General features: G+C 30.2%; 1 protein-coding gene and 1 long non-coding RNA gene across 4 annotated transcripts; one reads left to right on the top strand and one right to left on the bottom strand.

The window, feature by feature from the left end:
* Window positions 1-3,752: 3,752 nt before the first annotated feature.
* LOC146883875 (uncharacterized) lies at window positions 3,753-7,710 on the bottom strand. 2 transcript variants are annotated; one of them, XR_014984381.1, is made up of 4 exons: window positions 6,446-7,710; window positions 5,938-6,140; window positions 5,757-5,819; window positions 3,753-3,986 (listed from the first exon to the last, which is right to left on the bottom strand). It is a non-coding gene; the product is annotated as an uncharacterized LOC146883875 (long non-coding RNA). The 2 variants fall into 2 exon arrangements; XR_014984382.1 differs by having other exon boundaries at window positions 5,938-6,120.
* Window positions 7,711-10,992: 3,282 nt separating this feature from the next.
* LOC114162227 (SNARE-like superfamily protein) lies at window positions 10,993-16,971 on the top strand. Of its 2 annotated transcripts, none has more exons than XM_085666172.1 (6): window positions 10,993-11,159; window positions 14,596-14,686; window positions 15,030-15,115; window positions 15,246-15,310; window positions 15,613-15,695; window positions 16,600-16,971. In XM_085666172.1, exons 2-6 carry the CDS (start codon window positions 14,606-14,608, stop codon window positions 16,690-16,692), a joined length of 408 nt encoding a protein of 135 aa, XP_085522298.1. In that variant the 5' UTR covers window positions 10,993-11,159; window positions 14,596-14,605; the 3' UTR covers window positions 16,693-16,971. The 2 variants fall into 2 exon arrangements, with proteins under 2 accessions (XP_085522298.1, XP_085522299.1); XM_085666173.1 differs by lacking the exon at window positions 10,993-11,159 and adding an exon at window positions 12,538-12,665.
* The last annotated feature ends 4,960 nt before the right edge of the window (window positions 16,972-21,931 follow it).

Genomic DNA, 21,931 nt, shown 5'->3' with positions numbered 1-21,931 from the left:
ATATATCTACTATAAAATAAATTCTTCTACTAACACCGATAATAGTGAGAATAAAAGGAAAATTAACAGCTGAAGACACAATCTTCAAGTGATAGATATATAGAACACAACATGGTCATGGACACTAATTGTGAGAGGTGATTTATGAATAGGTATTTTTTTTCAATACTTAACGTGATTTCTTTATTTTTCCTACCGTAAAAAGTCCACATTGCAAGATTTGTCGAATGTTATACAACCGTTAGGTACAAGAAAACTCTTCTCTCTTTCATATCTTTGAATAACCGTTAAATAAAATCAATGTTATATTAATACTATGAAATAAATTTTTATTTTCCAAAAATAGTAATAACATAATAATATTATTATTATTATTATGAAAGAAAGACAGTTCTTACCTCTATATATTTTTTTAAAATAAATAAAAATTAAAAGAATAATGATTAATATTAAATTATAAAAAATGGTCAATTCATAATGTGTTATAATTTTTGTAAAGACCTAGTAAATGATATTTTAAAATAGATAGTAGTTTAAAAATAGTCAGACTCGATTATTTTATATTAAACTAGTATGAGACCCGTGCCTACACACGGGTCATTTTTTTTGTTGTTGTTTTTTTATTTGGATTATTTTTTTTAATAATTATTGTTTTATTTAAATAATTATTTATTTATATAATTAATATATTTATTTTTATATTAATAATAATAATAGATTATCATAATAATAATGATAAGATTAAAAAATAGTAATTAAATATGAATTTGTTTGTTTTAAATCATAATACTAATACTAATCGATTAGTAATGTGTAATAAAATAATATTGTTACACGATTAAAATTTATAATTATAGTTTTGAGTTATATACTATATTAAAATAAAATATGCATGCAAGTCATTGTTAAAATAAGATGTAAGTATATTGTGTAATATGGTCCTGTACAAAATAAGTACAACAAGACATTTGTTAAATTTTTTAAATAAAAACACATGTAAAAGTATATTATTTAAAATTAAATGTATATGCACGGGTTATTGTTAAAGTAAAATATAAGCATATTGTGTAATCTGGTACTGTACAAAATAAAAAATAAATACATCATGAAATTGATGTTAAAAAAGTAGCTATCACATACAAAGTTTAAGTTAAAAGTTGAACTCTCATCTCAATTCAAAGTGACGACTTATAAAAATACTTAAACTAATAATAATAATAATAATAATAATAATAAATTTAATATCAATGTTAATCCTAATAATAATAATGTTAATGTCAATGCTAAGGTTAATAATAATAATAGTACTAACATTACTACTACCAATAATAATAATACCAATAATAATAATGTTACTAATACTATTACTAATATTAATTGAAATAATAATATAATCATTTAGAAAATATGCACATAATCAAAATATTGTCCCGTATAAAATAAAAACAACATGAGATTGTATTAAAAATTTTAAATAGAAACATATGTAAATATCCACAAACACATACAAAACAATTGAAATATATTTATATATAAAATCAAAGATATTATTATTTTTTTAATGAAAAATGTTAAGATTAAAAAATAACATTTCAATCAATAGTTAAATATTAAAATAGTTAAAATTAAATACAAAACTACCACTATAAATGTAATAATAATAATTAAAAAGTAATTAAACATAAAAAACAACTACCAAAGTAACACATTAATAAAAATTACTAAAGACCATTTAAATAAAATAATATATATCACAATAAAAATCATTAAAAAGTAGTGGATATGGATTGCTAGAATTAGTGTTTAAACATATTTGAAGGTATTATATATTAAAAAATAAACTTAAAATTAAAATTAAAATTTAAAAAATTTACGTTATTTTTAAATAAATATAACATGAAATTGATGTTAAAATTTTCAAATCAAAACACATGTAGATAAAACGTATGTATATTATATTAAAATGAGATGTGTACTTATGAGTCATTATTTAAGTAAGATGTATGCATATTGTGTAACATGGTCCCCTACAAAATAAATACAACATGAAATTGATATTAAAAGTTTTAAATAAAAACACATGTATATTTTATTAAAATACGTATGGACTGGTCGTTATTAGAGTAAAATGTAAGCATATTATGTAATAGGATCTCGTACAAACTAAATATAACATGAGATGGATGTTAAAATTTTTGAATAAAAACACATATAGATATATATAAACACATGTATATTATATTAAAATGAATGTAGATGCACGATCATTATTAAAGTAAAATGTAAGCATACTATATAATGCGATCCCGTGCATTTGTTTTTATTTTTTATTTTTTAATTTGTACTAAAAAATTAATACAATTATTATTAATTTAAATAAGTTATTTATTTATATAATTTTATAATATAAATCTAATATTTAAATAAAGAGTTGATTGATATGAAAAATAATCAAATAATAATTATTGATGTTTTTTTATAACAAATTAATTAAAATTAATAATATTATTTTAATATTGAATTTTTATGATAAAGTAATAGATTTAAAGAAAAATACAATTGTCAAGAAGCAGTAGTAGTAATAATAATAATAATTATTATTATTATTATTTTAATACTAATAATAAAATTAAAAAATAATATTTAAATATAAATTTATTATTTTGATGATAGCATGTAATATCTGCATTATTATATTAATTAAAAAATGACATCATGTTCATTACAAGTTACCTATCACAATAGTAAAATCAATTGATTTGGATAAACTAAAAATCCATTTTACATTGAAAAGAAAATTTGAAAATACCAAATATTTGTCAATTATATTGATAATCACATAAAATACACAATATTGTCAATATCTTGTAAAAATCATATATATCATACTTGATTTTAGATTTCCTTGCGTATCATGCTGTTAGGAGTAGAAACATTTCCTTTTCTATAAATTTCTACTTCACTTTCCATTAAAAGTTAAAGGTCATTAAATAAAAAAAAATGCATATCAAACACTCAGGGTTACAAATACCATCATGCAATAACCTCTTTTACAATCCACCCTTCAAAGTATGTACAACATTAAAACTTTACTCCATTGCATTAGTCGAATTTTCAGCAGCAGGAACATCACACTTTTCTTTGTTCTTACTATACAATGTTATCACAAATATTAAAGTTAAAATACATGTTTTATTAAAAACAATTTTAAGGTTAATTCTTAAAATATCCACAAAGTATATACAATATTGTTGTATACTTACATTAATTGATAGGTTTTGTTGTGTTTGAAAAATTCTCTCCTAAAAGCTAGCAGTTAAAAGATCAAGCCACTTGTGTAGTCAACCGAGTATCTAATATTATTCAATATAAGGCTTATGTATCCCATAATACCCTAACATTTATCAAGCTCATATCTAATATTACTCGTATATATTTATAAGTTCAAGGACCCAAATTTAAAGTGTAGTTGGATCTGTTTAAATATTTCAAAGAAGTATGGGACTAACAAATTAATTTAAGCTTTATTCCATGATCTTGCAAGAATTTCTGGAATGGATCTTAAAAAATTAATCAAATGAGTAGGTACTCATCTATCAAAGATTAGGAAGTCTGCCATTTTTTTTATCTGTGAGTTCCTGAAGCAGACTTAGTGGTTAAGCATAGGGAACCACTTTCTTTAAATAACTGTTAAATCTGAAAATGATGTTGGTTTTAATCTGTGATATGATTTCACTAATAAGTTAGGAATTGGTACCATAAATTAAGAATCCATTTATTATGCAAAGACTTCCATAAATTAACTACTTTTACATAAAACATCCTATATCAAATGCTTATACTTTTATACAACCTTATCAGAATTAGCATCATGCTTCCGAGGAGCTTTCCACATACTACCAAACCATGATTTTTCAACCATTGGTTTTATCGAAAAATAAAATTGCCCTCTTTGAGATAAATCTAGCTCCATAACTCTGCAATGCCTAACAAATAAAATATAAAATGAAATAGTTAAAAAAGCCTTAATAATCTTTTACTCATTTCAGAGAAAGTTCAGCCTATATAAAAAATGTTCAAAGCTCAAATAATTGTCTCTAAATAATACCAAGGAAACTATTAACACCATATATATACATGTATGAAAGGAAACAAAATAATGTATATTGCGTTGCTACTTGACAACAAAAAAATTCAATAAAAAACTCTTGACATGATAATGCACCAAACATTTCATACCACACACTAAAATTAAACTTAAGGTTAGAAATCTACTGACTTTAAAGCATTTCATCGACATAATCGTACTTCACCATTAAGAACCATCTACATGCACACAACTGTTCTAGTTAGCATGCTCACTATTTTCTGTCTTAAAATTTGATTATTCCAACATCCCAAATTTCTAGAATGTCTAAAAACTCAAGGGATACTTTGGTAGTATTACAGGGATCCAAATTCATATCATTGTAGCATTACAAGATACATTGACCCAAACACATTTTCTACTCATCCTTAAATCTTCAGTAGACTATCAAAGGCAAAAAGAAAGTAGAAACAGTAGTACAACCTATAGGACATATTGCAATTTCATTGTCAAAGTAGAAAAAGTAGTAATATATAAAGGTCATTCTATGATTATTTTAATATAATCCAGATCTTTATAATAATAATCGGGCAATCCTCATCATAGCAACTCAAGAAAGGTCACAGTGATCACAACTTTGCTATACTTTCCTTGATATTTTATCAAAGGCAGAATCCGACATGAATAGATAATTATGATTATTTCAGTGTATTATGGTAAAACTTTATATTCATAGTTTTTTATGCATTTACAGTAAAACCCAATAGTAATGTCTATGTAAAGTATTCATATTATTTGATGGAATTAGAATTATTATGAAACAGAATAGGGATTAATACTCTGTATCAAGAATTAGAAGAATTATCTTTCAATTTTTTGACTTGGAATTGGGACCCACCAATGTCTCCATTGTCTTTATGGATTGAATGATTAAAGGAAGAACTAACCTTTCACTATTCTAAAACAACAAAACAATATTGTGCATCTTCGACAATCAAAATTTCTATACTGAATCACATCATTAATCATTAAAAAAGACAAAAAAAATCAAATATGAAAACTATTATGATTATCTGATAGCTATTTTTTGATTAACTAATTTAGGAACATTCTAAATTACAATGAGCTGAATGAACAACAACTACTAACAGAAACATGCACATAACCCAACTCATTATTCATTTTTTAAGAAGTTAGACTTATTCTTTGTGTGCATGTTGCAACCTCTTTCTTTTAACATCCAAACACAAATGTGAGATACTGGATGCATAAGCATGCGACTTCTAATTGAATCTAAGCAATAACTATAGTTAGTTTTTTAATATCTTTTACAATGTTCAATGCTTACTGAGAGTAAAAAACTAAAGGAAATAAGACTTCAAAAATTTGGATCCTGCCATGGACCCTTATCAGACCTCATACAACCACCTTGATCTATTTAGTATAAGAAATTATAGTCAAAGTTAAACTCGTGATTTAAATATCAACAAATAGCTACACTTAGTCATTTACCTAGTTTATATTTAGTTAAATTTAGTTCTATGATTGAATGAAATTATATTTATTGGAATGAATAAAGTTTTTTTTTAAATTCACTAAAAAAACAATAGAACCCCTTCAGTAACAACTATGCCAATCCATTCAATGAAGGGTGGGGTTAAATGCTTACCTAACTTGGTTTCAATGAGAATTATTGAACATCAGGTGCATAATGCCTTAGTTTAGGGATCCACTGACAAAAGAAATAAAAAAGAACAACTTCATCATTTATATCATAATAAGTGCACAAGTTGATTTAAATGGAAACCATTTTGACTGAATTTTTCACATGAAAGAAAAAAAAAACAAACCTTTTTAGCAATATTTTTATGGCTAGCCTGATCCATTTCATTTCATTAGATGTCCATAAATAGCATAACCCACTCATCTGCATTCATATATTCTTGCAAGGGACCATCACTTCCGTGTGCATCCACCATAGAAGATACCACATTCAACAACTCACTTGACAAAGCTTTTGCATCATCTCATCACTAACATAATAGATAACAAACTGAAATATCCATATAAATTACTTTAAGAGCACAAATTACACATTTTTTGTCAATTGTTCTCACATTACTTCATACAACCATGTTTTTAATTTGAATTCAAAAATATTGTTAGGTGGCTTGAGTAGTTAAGTTCAAACCATCAGAAAACAATAAACCCAAGACAAAAATAAAGTCACAAAATAGTTGTAGAGTCCAATAATGTACTAACTTATGAAAATCATGAAAATAAAAGCAATACACAAAACTATTCATATATGAGCCTTAAAATCGTGAAAATAAGCAAATTAAACATTTGTATACTCACCTCTAAAGCCTTTTTCCTCATCATATATAAACTTTGGCAAGTTTCTCACCAATCCCTTCGTGGCAGTGCTAATTATGGTCGTTCCCCATCATATATAAATACTGATCTATGGAATAATAAAATAATAATATACTAAAGCAATAAAAAACATATTTCGTTCCCCATCATATAAATTTTGAAGAAAAACTTACAATGCACTTTCAAGAACATAGTAGGCAGATGGCACTTTCAACACATAAACACGAAATGAAGGGAAATTAGAGAAGAAAGGAAAAAGGTAACCAATAGAAAAGGAAAAGTAGAAGAACCTACCATGGTTGGAGGGTCGTAGAAAAAACTTGAAGAACGAAATAATGAAGGCAAATAATAAAGGCGTTGTATCCGCATAAATTACTTTAAGAGCACAAACTACACATTTTTTGTTAGTTGTTCTCACATTACTTCATACAACCATGCTTTTTTAATTTGAATTCATAAATATTGTTAAGTTCAAACAATCAGAAGACAATAAACCCAAGACAAAAATAAAGTCACATAATAGTTTTAAAGTCCAATAATGTACTAACTTCTGAAAACCTTAAAAATAAAAGCAATACACATAACTATTCATAATAGAAGTTATTCATAATAGAGGTCGGGAACCATTCACCAAAAGTTTTTGCATTTAGTCATGCACCATAAAAACTCATCAGAAGAATATAAAAAAATCTGTAAAAGTATAACTTTGAAAAAACCATAAAATTTGAAAAACAACATATTAAAGCATAAATAAGTAAACAATACAGAAAAAAAAACTTACCTTTTTGTTCAATCCACAATAAGAATCTGTAAAACTAAACATTCAAGAACATCATATATATTTAGATCATTATATGAACTAATTTGGAGTACCCAGATGACACTTTCAACACATAAACACGAAATGAAGGGAAATTAAAGGGGAAAGGAAAAAGGTAACCAATAGAAAAGGAAAAGTAGAAGAACCTACCATGTGGTTGGAGAGTCGTAGAAAAAGCTTGAAGAACAAAATAATGAAGGCGTTTTTAATCCAAAACCATGTCAACTTCAACAAATGAGGACCCTCATTTATGCTTTAGGGATAAGAATGGAGAAGGGTGGGAGAAGGTTTGAAAATGTTTTGGTAGAGGAAGACGAAAAATTAAGGGAATGGATTATGAAATAAAAGATTAATTTTTTGAATGGAGTTGCGAGAGGTTGAAACCTGGAGAGAAGAAGAAGCAAGATCCATACATTGGAACCACCCAACAGTGCCCTTAAAATTAAAAAATCATCCCAAACCATCAGACCTCAAAATGCATCTAACATCAATCAAATCATACAAAGTATTCTCTCCATCCAACACTCAAATTAGCGGGAAAGAGCAAATTACTTTTATCTCCAAAATTTCAAACGAAACTGAGTTTGGAGAAAAGGGTTACATCAGTAAATACTCAGTGTTTCAATTCAGATCACGGGTTCTATTTAAAATAAGATAAAGTTATGAAAAAACCTAAAAAAAGGACACGTGTCAACGAATTAAGTTGGGGTATTTGGGTAATATCCAGAGGTGTTTGTTTTCTTATAGTTTAGAAGAAGGATTTATATAAATAAGAAGTTTAATAAGATTTTTTAAAAACGAGTTTCATTATTTTAAAATACATCATATTTTTAGAAACTATTTTTCTAGAGTCCTCTAATTTCTCTTTAGGTGTTCTTTTTCTCTGCTAATTTGTTTGATGATCTGAGAATATCTTTGTGATCAGAGCATTAAGTTCTATAAGGGTAGCCGATCAAAATCACAATAAGGTGGGTTGGTTTTCTACCCTTTTTCTTGGTCCAATCAATCTTTCTCTTTGCATGTAGGCTTTACTTACTTACATGTGACCTTAGAGTCATTAATGTGAGTCTCTATTGATCAGTAATCATGATGGTATGTTCTGATTGTTCTTATGATGTTTCTATGTGTAGATAGAGCACCATGAAGAGTTAAAGGAATTTTGGTATTCTTAGAGCTATTTGGATAACCTTATATAGACGAGGAAAGCTAATTCTAGCTTTAGCATGCCAAGATTATTAATATGACTCTCTATTGATCAAAGATCATAATTGTATGTCCTGATCATTCTTGTGATGTTTCTACGTGTAGATAGAGTATCATGTGGAGTTAAAGGCATTTTGGTGTTCTTAGAGCTATTTGGACTGCCTTTTACAGGTGAGAAAAACTAATTCTAGCTTTTGCATGTCAAGATTGTTAATTTGTTGTTGTCAACTCATAATTTTGATGTGATAAATTATGAATTTGTGATTTACTTTTGTGGTGATGAACTGCATGTTTTAGTTGATAAGTTGATATTGAATTGGTGTAGTATGTTGGATTGTGCATCATTTTGTTTATTTCATTTGAAATTTTGAATGGCTTGTTAAAGTTGCTAAATTGAGGTTAAGCTTGCGTTGTATGTTGATTTTGTGCAAATTTATTGTTTTGTTTATGAACTTGGATGCCTTTGTGAGATTCTTTAATTTTAAGTGTTTGAAAATTTACTAAGTGGAGATTAACTAAAGAGGAGTCAAATTGCTCAATCAAAGCTTAAAGAGGGAGTTGTGTGTATTGATAAACCATCGGGTGTTGTTAAAGCGCCATTGAGACAATGGCCACAGACTTGGGAATGTCAGATGCCATTGTTAGACCGTCAACACACTTAAATCAGTGGGTTCCAGAGGGTTGTAGCTCCAAGCGCCACTTTTCCAGCATTAGGCGCCACCCTGTTTTTCTACTCTGCATTATCTAGGAAAAAAATGGAATTTCCGTTTCGTTAACTGTCGAATCGAACTAAAATTTTGATAACATGTCCTAGACACAAGAATTATTACTTTGAATGGTGAGATCTTTGATTTGAGGTCTATAGTTAGAAAATTTTATGTCTTATGTTTGGCCTATTTTAGGTTTCTCGTTTTGTTAAAAACATGCTTACTTTTGGTTTTAGTTTGATCTTGAATAAAATAAGGTATATGGTTTGTTGATGTATATGTGTGTATGGATGTTTGTGTATTGACATTATGAGTGTTTGAAATATGTTATGTTGTAGATGAATGGATTTTTGTATGAGATAATGGTAATAAGCATGAAGTAAAGTGTGATTTGTTTTGGTGAAAGGAATTCCATGGGAAAAGTCCACTTGTTGAGTAGTGTATGCATTGATATAGGAGTTCAAGATTGGAAATTATCCTAATACTCTACTAATCATTCAACTCATATAGAGAAAAATGGTTGAGGTGTTGGGAGTTGTAGGAAGTCCTGATTTGAAGAATTTTTTGAAGTTCTAGTGGCTTATATAGGATTAACCTTGTGGGCGGAGGTTATCCATTGCAAGTGTTAAAACCTCCCGAGATTTGATATCAGTGTGTATTAAGTTAAGAAGAGTCATCTATTAATAGTTATGAATCTGTATGATTAGTTGGAATGCATGGTATTGTGATACAACATGTTTTTATTAAAATATGATATTATTTTGTTAATTTGCTTACCATATCTTGTTTGTTTGTCTATTACATGTCGTGTTCTTTTTTGCAATGATCACCTTATTTGTATGAACAGATGGAGTAACATGTGTTAAGGCACCTCTTATTGTTTAATGGTCGGTTGTTTGGGTGGAGCAACAATATTAAAACATTTTAGGTGGAGTCTTGTAATAGGATCTTTGTCTAATATATGCGAATGTATATTAGTGATATTACTATAATCTTATCTTGTAAGACTTTACTAATATATATTTGTATATATATATATATTGAATTATTTGACTTCTTAAATATTTATAATGAAATATTTTATTTAAGTAGTATTATGCTATTAAATGTTACAATTTTAGGATTATGAAAAAAAAAAGTGTAATAATAGTCAAAAGATATAAATTCACATAAAAAATATGTATTTTAAAACAATGTATCTCTCATTAATTTCGAAAGGGACTAATTTTAATTGTCAGAAAGTAGAAAGTTAAGGGACAAAAACATATTTAATCATTTAATTTTTATATAAATGTTATACTAATATTTTTATTAAAATTTACACTTTTATTAATAATTTAAATTGAATTTCATAAATAATCAATAAAAATGTTAATTTTAATAAAAAAAATTAATATACAATTTATATAGAAAATAAACTGTCTCAAATAAAAAATGACAAAATTATTTCATTTTAATAAAAAATAGAACTAAACTAAACAAAATTAGCAAATATAAAAACTAAATTAAAAGAAAGAAAATGACAAGTAATAAGTGACATGAGAGAATGATAATAACACGTGATACGATGTTGATTTGATATGTAGATAATTTTTTAAAATTAAAAAATTAAAAAAAAAACACAAACTGATATCTTAACTATTTATATGCTATTAGCAAACATATTCAAATTGATTAAAATTAATAAAAATTAAAACTTAATTAAACACCAAAATAAAATTAAATAAATCCGACGAAAATAGCACTCAAAAGAGTATTTTAGTGGATATTTTAAGAGTACAAACATGTGATATGAGAGTTTTAAAGAAGAGTGTGATTGGAAAACAATAATGAGTATTATTGTAAAATATTTGATTAATTTAAAGTATAGAAATTTAAATTTCACTAATATAGAATTCCTTACTCTCGCATCCAGAGCTTCCTCCTCTCCCTCTCTATCCTTCAGAACTCTCTTCCTCGCTCGCTGGTTTGTCTCTTTCGCTCTCTAATCTCCGTGCATTTCCTCTCTATTGGATCTAGGGTTATTTCAGTTTGTGTTTCGTTTCTATTCAATTGATTTGGTGTTTCGATATTGATTTCATTCATTTTGTGCATCCTTCTATTTTGTTCTTAAAGTCTTATTCTTTTTGTGCAACGTAATTGATACATCTACTGCGGGAGATTCACTTCAATCAGGACTTAGTATGTGTATTACAAATCCCGTTCCACTATCAATTGCTAAAACATGGGCCTACTTTGGGTTCGATTCCATATGCCAATGATTTACTAGATGGGATCAGCTTGCAGAATACTGTCGTGGTATTTGCAGCCAAATGCCAAAGTAATTAAGAGTTATTTGGCCATTTGATAATGTTGAAGAGAAATTAAATTTATTTTCTTTTTGTTAAAACAAGAGTTATTATTATTAAGTGCTGTAGGATGGTATACTAAGATTGTGGAGATACTGTCAATACTAAGAGTGAAATCTCTGATAGGGTGTGTTGTACTCCTGTATAGATACGGAGCCTAGAAGAGGGATAGGGTATAACAAGCTAGCTGCTATTTTGAATTTTTTTTTATATGGTTTGTATGATGCATGTTATTACATACAAATTCTAAAAAGTTGTAAACATTACTCAAAATTATTGGTGTTCATATTTAACAATAAAAGTCATAGGTGTCTTAAACAAAACATGTAACTGTAAGTATATACAGGCAACAGTCAAATACAAGTTTACTATAATCATGAATCACAATTTATTAAGTCCAGGTCTTGTTGATCAGTTTCAATATTATTACCGTTGTAAATTTCATATTTGGAGATTGAAATCCCAAGCATACTCCCTCAGAAAGCCATAAGATCTTTGTTTAGAGGGATTTTCTGGAATCAGAGCATAGCACCACTATTCAGCCCGATATTTGGTCCGCTATGGCTGCTACACTAAACTCAGCCCCTGTAATGGACACATACCGCTATATACCACTTTAGTGATTTCATCAAGACCTTACCCAATAGAACTAAGTTTTCCGAGGAAGGGGCTAGGTGTTTTTATTCTGTCTTAAAATTTCCTCCTACTACCTATTGGCCTTTGCATATAAAGCTGCTCATAAAATATGAGCACCAATATCTTGTAACTTTCCATTATAATTGCCATCATAGTTTCATGAAAATAATATGTATATTTTAAATAGTATGACATACTTATTTATAATAGGCTCCACCAATAGCTAGTGCTACTTTTGATCGTTAAATATTGATAGTTCTATATCAATTTTTATTTTCAATTCGTTTGTCTTGATGTGTATGAACTTTTAGGAACTAATTTTCTGATATGCAATGTAATGATTTATCTTATGTTATGCAGTTTGTTTAGTGCTTATGTTTCTAGCTGTCTTTGACATTAGCCAATATGAAACTCAATTTTCCTTGTTGACTGAAACTGCAATAGCCAGGCGCTGTTAAGCATTGTCTTAAAAAATTGGCTTCCTAATTGTAAGTCAGTCTTCTTGGGTGCAATTTTTACTGTAAATCTTTTACATCGGTCCCTATTATGGAGTGTTAATATTGTCTTGGATCTAATTCACGTGTCAGTAGTGTTGGATAGGTAGAAACCCATGATGATGCAACTGTGTCCAAATCTTTCAGGATAAGGATTTTTGAAATTATAAAGGATGCCATTTTTTTTTTCTGGAAAATTATAATGCTTGACCAATTTCTGTTAAACAAACCCGTTTTAGCCATGTTGGCTTTTTTCCATGCTGGATAAATTGGTGGAATATGCCCCAAAGAAAAACTGAGCATTATCTATTATGTCATGTATCTTTGCTTAGAATTTGATCTGTATCATGAAACATGAGAGAGCCTGTAAAGGGTAAGTGAATGAGGGATCTTTTGTAGATCTCCCTTCTGTTTAACTTGTGGTTCTTATTGATTGATGTATGGCAATTGGGTTGGAAGTGCACTTTTGAATTAAAATTTCATGGTGTTTGATGTACCTGAATGAATCGAAACTATCTAACTTATACTTAGCTATCCTCTGCTCAAACCTAGTAAGCAGGTAGCATATTTACTACTTAGTGGAGTGGAATGTTTTGTAATCCTGTTTCCCACCAATGGTGAAAAGTATATTAATTAAGTGGCAAATTAAAGAACTGTTGAGCATAACAGATAATCAGTCACATGGGTGGAGGATAACTTCAAAATGTGTTATTGATATTGGATAACAGAAAATATAGGAAACTAAAAATTTCCTTATAAAGTTATAATGGAAACATATCAGGTTATGGTGGAAACATTACTTTCAAAAGAAATATAATCCTCCCACATGTAATTTTAATGCAAAAGTAATAATAATATAGTGAAAATAGGTTTTTTTTTTTGAAAAATAGTTGTAGTGAAAGAGCAGAAGAAGAAAATTAAAAAAAAAAAAACTGAAAATAAAAAAAAGGCTTGGCTGGTGACTGCTAATGGCGGCGGCGACTAGTGAGCAGTGGTGGCAGCGGTGAATATTGGTGGTAGTAAGTTGCAGCTGGAAAAAATAAAAGAAAAAGTGTTTTAAAGTTGTGTCTATTAGAGTAGGGTGGATTTTAAATTTTTATTGGGGCCTCAGCCAATTTTTAAGTGTGTTTTAAACACAGAAAACATGGTGCAATTAGGGTTTCTGCACCGCTGCTGCCCTCCCTTCTCCAACTTTGTTATTACTTTTCTCCATGCAGCTGCCATCTTTCTTCTCCACTCTGCTTCTTCCACCATTGCCATTCTCCCACCGCCAGCCACTATACAAAAAACGGCCGCCATGAACCGTCATGGGAAATCAGTTTTGCCTCCGCCTTGTTGTAGCGGTAGGTCGGAAAACCGCCACTGCTTTCCGCCATGGTGGTGCATGCTGAAATTTGATAATAATTATTAATTATTAAGTCAAAATGATCAATCAAAATAAATTAAATAATGCTTTTTGAGTAGACAACAGTTATTTTCTTTTCTCTTTATAGTTATACGTAAAAATGTACTTCTCATAACAGCAAAAGTAGTTAAAATGTAAAGGAAATTATGTGCTTTAGTTTTGTCTTTGTGGTTTTGGACCAATAATCCTTATAGTTTCTGTCTTCATGAAAATCACATTATTCCCTTTTCATTTCTAAGTACTTGTTCTGTTGGTCTACTAGGAAAGAAGTGGAGTAGGAAGATAAGACATAATATAATAGTTAAAAAATATAGATGACTTGGTGGAGCTTTAAACTCGGAGTGAACACGACAGTGTCTGCTTCTTCAATTGATTAATTTGTTCTGCTTTTGCACGCAAGCAAATATTTTCAAATCACTAGGATTTTCATTTTTCTGTGATTTTGAAATTTTTACTGATATATTGGACATAAGTATAATAATAATATATTATATCCTCTTTTGCATTTTGTGTGTGCAGAGTATTGATAATGGCAACCACTGCCTGTTTCATCATTGTTAGCAGAAATGATATTCCTATATATGAAGCTGAAGTTGGAGTAGCTGCTAAAGTGTGGTTTTCTTCTTTATTTATTTTATTTTAGCTTTTTGTGATTTTCAAGCTTTTTGTTCATTTATGAAATTTATTTATATTGTTTAACATGCTGCTTGGTAGATATTGGTAATAAGACTATTTAGGTGGATTGACCCATGATCACTCATTAAGTTGTGTGATTCTTTTCGCTATTATTGTGTGAAAAATGTTATGGAGTAATTTGTTTTTTGTTTGGGTTTTTTCACCTGATTAATTTAATTGCTTATGTTCATCAGCTTGTCTTATGTGGCTTTTAAAGAAGTTTATCCTTTTACTTCACCAAATTTACACCATTTTACAATTCCATGCTCTGGTGACAGAGAGAGGATGCTGCTCAGCTGCATCAATTTATCCTCCATGCTGCTTTGGATATTGTTCAGGACCTCGCATGGACTACTAGTGCTATGTGAGTTAAATTTTTGGGTGATACACAATTCTAGTTCAAATTTAAAACTTTTGACATCATGATCCTCTTTTGTGCTTCTGTTCTATATGTTCTTTTTCTCAGCATATTGTTCCTTGACATATCTATGCAGGTACTTGAAATCGGTAGACAGGTTTAATGAGCTTATGGTGTCCGTGTATGTTACAGCTGGTCATATCCTTTATATGTGGGGTTAATTATAGTTAAGACAAAGAAAGTTGTATTGCCCTTCTTGTGTTGTTCACTTTTTTCTTTTTGATTAATCTTGTTTTATCCAAATAAATGAAGACGGAGTCCCCACCTTTAAGGACCATTGAATATTGTTTGCTTCTTTAATTGTATAATTATGCCATTGATCCTGCTCACTTTCCTGTGACCGGAAGGGGAACAAAATGAACAAGCCAAGAGTGGAGAATTCTTACAGCTTACGAACATTCTTTCTGCATTTGTGTGAGATTTTCCTTGACTTATCATACATACCAGGTTGATGTTGCTACATGACTCTCGTAATGATGATGGCATTAAAAGTTTCTTCCAAGAGGTGCACGAGCTTTACATAAAGGTAATATGTTTTTTCTCTTGCTCACCCCAATAACATGTTTCATATGTACATTTCATTACTTTTTCAGTTTCGTATGTGGCTTTTTCTTAGTCTACAATATGCTTCTCTCAGTTCCTTGAAGCATGCTTTGCTGACTACACAAAGTACCTGTAGCTGTTGGAATAAAAAAAATCTAGTCTTAGTCTTATCAAAATGTTGAATTAGCCACATTCTACATTTTCCCCATAATTACCAATTCGATGTTTCACTATCATAGGTATGCTAAATTACCTATGAGATACTTCGTACATAATTACAACTAGAACGACAATTGACAAACTGAAATTTTATTTGTGGTGATAGGTAGGACCCCGACCTACCTTAAGATAAGTCTTGTCGCTTAAAGACTTATGTTTTATCGCTCAAAGACTTGGGGGTTGTGGTTGGAACCTGACCTACCTTTAGATAAGCTTTGTCACTTGGTGTATAATTAGGAAAGTAAATGAGAATATATTTGTTGTGCCATAAATATTTTATCGTAGTTAAACAATAAACACGTAATCTAGGCCCAAAACGCGACCCCAAGGTTAAAAGCAATTTTTGTAAGTGTTGCAAAATTCCATCCTTACTAACTGTTTTGGAGAACAATATTCTTCCTGTATCAATATGCAGAATGCAAAATAAGTTCCCAATGGTTTCTTTTCGGTAGTTGGAGTTTCGGAGTTTTAACTACTACTTTTTGTTCTGTTCGAGAGGATAAGATTTGGAACACTCCTATCAGTAAAAGAAGTGTTAATTGTTCTCTTAATTTGATTGTGGAAATAAGTGCAAATTCTTATGTTAATTCTGTCTGTAAACCTCATTTTACGGATTGTTGAAGTGATAGGAGATGAAGTAACTTTATTGTTTGTTTGGGAAATTGCAGACTCTCCTCAATCCCCTGTACTTGCCTGGCTCTCGGATCACGTCGTCCCATTTTGATACCAAAGTCCGAGCTCTTGCACGAAAGTATTTGTAGAAATTACTAATGTTTCTGTCTGTGGTTTGATTCTTGTCTTGTTCGTTGTTGATTAGATTTGAAAATCTGTCTCTCTTTAACCTTTTATCCATGATTTGGCGGCAAGGGTAGGTCTATTGTTGTCTATAGCGTACCTCAGTCATAAGCAGGTGATGGCTGTTTTTGCTAATGAAAGCTATTGTTCAGAAACTATTCGATATTTCGATTGCTAGTGACTTCATTTGTAATAATATTAATCTTGTACTTAATGCTCAATTATTTCATTTTATGCAGTAAAAACGATTTCTGTTATTATTTTATGCTTCATTATTATTAAAGTACATTTCTAAATTAGTCCTACCGAATTACATGTCCTGAAACGATATTCAAATAAATATTACCCATTTTCCCAAGCAACCGTGCCTTCATGATACATCTTTTATATATATGAATCCCAAAAAAGGTCATGCAAATAATCAGTATAAAACCAGGAAGACTGGAAAAAATCAACAAAAATCTGCTGGAATTAGTTTACTTGACATAAAAAACAATATTAATTGTTATGGTTTTAACCAAAAATTGTGACAATGGAATATTATATTTGATTATATTTATTTTGATTGTGTACCGGCTTAATAGTTTATCTAACGACAAGTATATTTTCGTTGTAGTAACAAATATGAAAATGATATTTGGACAATTTTTTGACACGATTTTGTCAAATCTGATGTGGCAACTGAGTTTTAAAATTTTTATTACAAATGCTTTAATGAAAGCAACCGTTACACGTGCGAGAGGATTATTTGCAAAGTGTGAAAGAGAGAGAAAGGGCGAAAGACAAAGAGAAACAAGGAACTGGTGGAGATAGTGAGAGAGAGAGAGAGAAAACGAAGTGTTTCCAACTTCTCACCAGAGTAACAGGAGACAACGACTACCCACCTGAAGATCTCGCCGACAAGCATTTCGTAGTCCACACCGGAGGTCACTTACACTTTTCCCATTGACTATCATTCATCGAGACTGTTGCATTTAGAGTTCGGTGTGGGTTTGTGGAGACTACGGCCACCTTCAGTCGTCGACGACAAGGATTTTGTCATCCATAGTGTTGCATTGTAAGTTTGTTGTGCTTCCATTAGACATTTCCCTACTGTCTTCGATGATGATGAATTTTTTTTTTCTGGTCAAGTTTTGAGCTTTGGTGGAAAAGAGTTGTTTTTCTTTTGTTTTTGATGGAAGTTTGCAAAACTGATTTGGTGGTGTTGTCATCATTGTTTTGTTCATTTGTAGTGCACATTGGTGTAGTTCGCTTTTGTGTGTTCTAGAGTTGTGGTTCTTTGCAGTTTTTGAAGAAAGCACATTTAAGGAATTCCGTATTTGGGTGCTTGTGTGTTGTTGTTTGGATTTTTTTTCATTTTCTATTTTAGTGTGATGTGTGCAGTAACATTTGTGTTATTTGTTTGGCAAGAAGAACTACAACAGATAAGACAACAATACATTTGGGATTGGATTGTAGATGTTGACAACATCCACAGGCATGACGTCCTTCAATACTATGACGTCCTTCAATACTACGACGTCTTTGTTAAAAGTTAGTTGTTATCGAAGTTCTTTGATGACATTGTAAAGCACTTCCAAGAGCAAAATTCTGGATTGAACACGAATGAAATGAAGTGCATGTAGTGGTCTCAATTAATTTGAGCGGAGTGTGATATTTTGGTAAAGTTGTTTGTTTTGTTGACTAAAAACATATGGTAGATCCCCTGATTTTTTGTAATGGGTGCCTACATGAAGGACATAGGTTTTGTAGAAGTTCGGCTGAATATTAATTTGGAACTCTGTTGTTCATTTATATGTTGTCAGTTTTTATATATCTGCAACTGTAGTGTAGAAATTGCAACAATATTCCCCACATTTGAATGCTTGAGTCCCCACTTTTTTAAGCTTTGATGTAATTTATAATTTTGAAGGACCAAAACCACCCATGTTAGTCAATATACAATGTTCATGTTATGGAATTTGTATGATGTAGAATGTGTGTAAGTGAATGCATTGTGTGATCACAAAACCATATTGAAATTTTTTTAAAAGATGCAATTGCAGTCCAGAATTTACAACACTAGTCCCTAGATAATAATTCTTAACTCCCCACTTACTGATGACTTGAGAATTTTGACAACTTTCAAGCAACATAAGCATGGACTATGGTGGTATGTAATGTTTCGTTTATTGAAATTGTATGAAGGACAATGTGTATTATGATATTTTAAATTTTTAACCACCTACAAGAGCAATTAGGAATTTGCAACACTGCTCCCCACATATCAATAGTTGACTCCCGACTTACGGGTTGAGTTAATGATTTTGACAATTGTTAAGTAAGACAAGCATCGACGTTAGTTACTGGAAATTGGATGATGAAAAATTTCTTAAAGTGGGTGAATTGTGTGATCCCAATACCATATTTAACTTTTAAAAAAAATCTGCAACCTCAAAACATAATGTCCAACTTAACTCCTCACATATTAATGCTTGACTCCCCACTTACGTATGATATGAGTATTTTGGCAGGTGTCATGTAAGACAACCACCCACCCATTTAAGTGAATGGAGGCTGGATGATGGAAATTTTGTTTAAGTGAGTGAATTGTGTGATCCTAATACAATATTTAACCTAGTTTTAAAAAAATTTGCAACCTCAAAACATAATGTCAAACTTAACTCCCCACATTTTAATGCTTGACTCCCCACTTACGTATGACATGAGTTATTTTGCAATTGTACAAGTAAGAAAGCACCTATGTCAGTGAATGAAAATTGGATGATGGAAAATTTGTTTAAGTGGTTGAATTGTATGATCCCAATACGATATTTAAATTAGTTTTAAAAACATTTACAATCTGGAAACATAATGTCCAACTTAACTCTCCACATATTAATTCGTGACTCTCCACTTAAGTATGACTTGAGTATTTTGTCAATTTCCAAGTAAGAAAGCACCGACGTCAGTGAATGGAGATTAAATGATGAAAATTTTATTTAAGTGGTTGAATTGTGCGATCCCAATATGATATTTAAATTAGTTTTAAAAATATCTGCAACTTGGAAATATAATGTTCAACTTAACTCCCCACATATTAATTCCTGACTCCTCAGTTACGTAGGACTTGAGTATTTTGTCAATTATCAAGTAAGAAAGCACTCATGTAAGTCAATGGAAATTGGAAGATGGAAAATTTGTTTAAGTAAGTGAATTGTGTGATCCCAATACAATATTTAAATTAGTTTTAAAAATAGTTGCAACCTGGAAACATAATGTTCAACTTAACTCCCCATATAGTAATTCCTGACTCTTCAGTTACATATGACTTGAATATTTTGTCAATTGTCAAGTAAGAAAGCACCCAAGTCAGTCAATGAAAATTAGAAGATGGAAAATTTGTTTAAGTGGGTGAATTGTGTGATCCCAATATGATATTTAATTTAATTTTAAAAATATCTTGAACCTGAAACATAATGTCCAACTAAAGTCCCCATATATTAATTCATGACTCCCCAGTAACGTATGACTTGAGTATTTTGTCAATTATCAAGTAAGAAAGCACCCACGTTAGAGAATAGAGATTGGATGATGGAAAATTTGTTTAAGTGGGTGAATTGTGTGATCTCAATACGATATTTAAATTAGTTTTCTAAATATTCTACAACTGGGAAACATAATGTTCAAATTAAATCCCCACATATTAATTCCTAACTTCCCATTTTAGTATGACTTGAGTATTTTGTCAATTGTCAAGTAAGAAAACACCCACGTCAGTGAATGGAGACTGGCTGATGGAAAATTTGTTTAAGTGGGTGAATTGTGAGATTCCAATACGATATTTAAATTAGTTTTAAAAATATCTGCAATTGGGGAACATAATGTTCAACTTAACTCCCCATATAGTAATTCCTAACTCCCTAGTTAAGTACGAGTTGAGTATTTTGTCAATTGTCAAGTAATAAAGTACCCACGTCAGTCAATGGAAAATGGTAAATTTGTTTAAGTGAGTGAATAATGTGAACCCAATACCATATTTAAATTAGTTTTAAAAAAATCTGCCACCTCGAAACATAATATCCAACTTCACTCCCCACATACTCCCCACTTACAAATGACATGCAGATTTTGATAATTTCAGACATTCAACAAAGACCAAGGGTCAATGTTTAGTGTTTTGGTCATGCATTTTGGTAGATAGAAAATTTGTGATAGTTACTGCATTGCTTGATGAAAAGTAAATTTTGTAACTTTTTAAATATCTGCGACCTCGGAACATAATTTCCAACTTCACTCCCCACATATTAATGGTTCACTCCTCACTTACGGATGACTTGGGGATTTTGATAATTTTAAAAAACCACAAATATCCACCATGGTCAATATTCAGTGTTTTGGTGACTTCATGGTGTCATCAAATTACCGCAACTATATTTCTTTACAACCTGCAAGTGCAGTCCACATTTTCTACCAGTACTCCCCACATGTTAATGCTTTACTCCCCAAATATGGAAGATTTGATGACTTGAACAATTTGAAAGAGCCACAAACACCCACGGTGGTGAATATTTAGTGTTTATTAAATGGACATTGAATGGTGCAAAATTTGTGTAAGTGACTGCATTCTGTTATCACATATCCATATTTCCGTTCTTGTAAATTCTGCAACTTCGCTCCATAATTTGTAACTTGACTGCCCACATATGTAGTCTTTACTCCCCACTTACGGATGACATGACAAATATAACAAGTCGCTTTTTCTTCAACTACATATTCTCCAAGTCGCTTTTTCTTCCTCAACTTGCACTTACCTTTCCACGTCGATTACTTTCTCAACTTGTGCTTCTTCAACTCTCGTCTTCTTCAACCTCTCGACAAAGTGTTGAACCCCTCTTTTTTCTGAAAACCCCTTTGGTTCTTCGTTCACCTTTGTTTTTGTTGGCGGAAACGTTTTAATTTACCCAGTGTATGAAAGGTGTGGTGGTTTGTCGTTGGTATCAATTTTGGCGGAAAGGACCCATTTTTACTGTAGTTAGTGGCGCAATGACAGTAATAGCATTAGGTCGTGGGTTTAGTCTTTATCGTCGAATAAAATCGGGTTCGCTTATTGGAAACTCTGTTGGTAGTAAGTACAATTGATTTGTGCGTTTTTGTTTTCATTAGTAGTTCTGTTTAAGGGTGGGACGAAGAATGATTTTTGTTGGGAATTTGTGTTTTATCGAT

This window comes from Vigna unguiculata, chromosome 9 (assembly GCF_037176805.1).
Source record: "Vigna unguiculata cultivar grain cowpea cultivar isolate G323 ecotype 2 chromosome 9, ASM3717680v1, whole genome shotgun sequence".
Lineage (NCBI taxonomy): Eukaryota > Viridiplantae > Streptophyta > Magnoliopsida > Fabales > Fabaceae > Vigna > Vigna unguiculata.
This window is presented reverse-complemented; position numbering and strand designations above follow the sequence as displayed.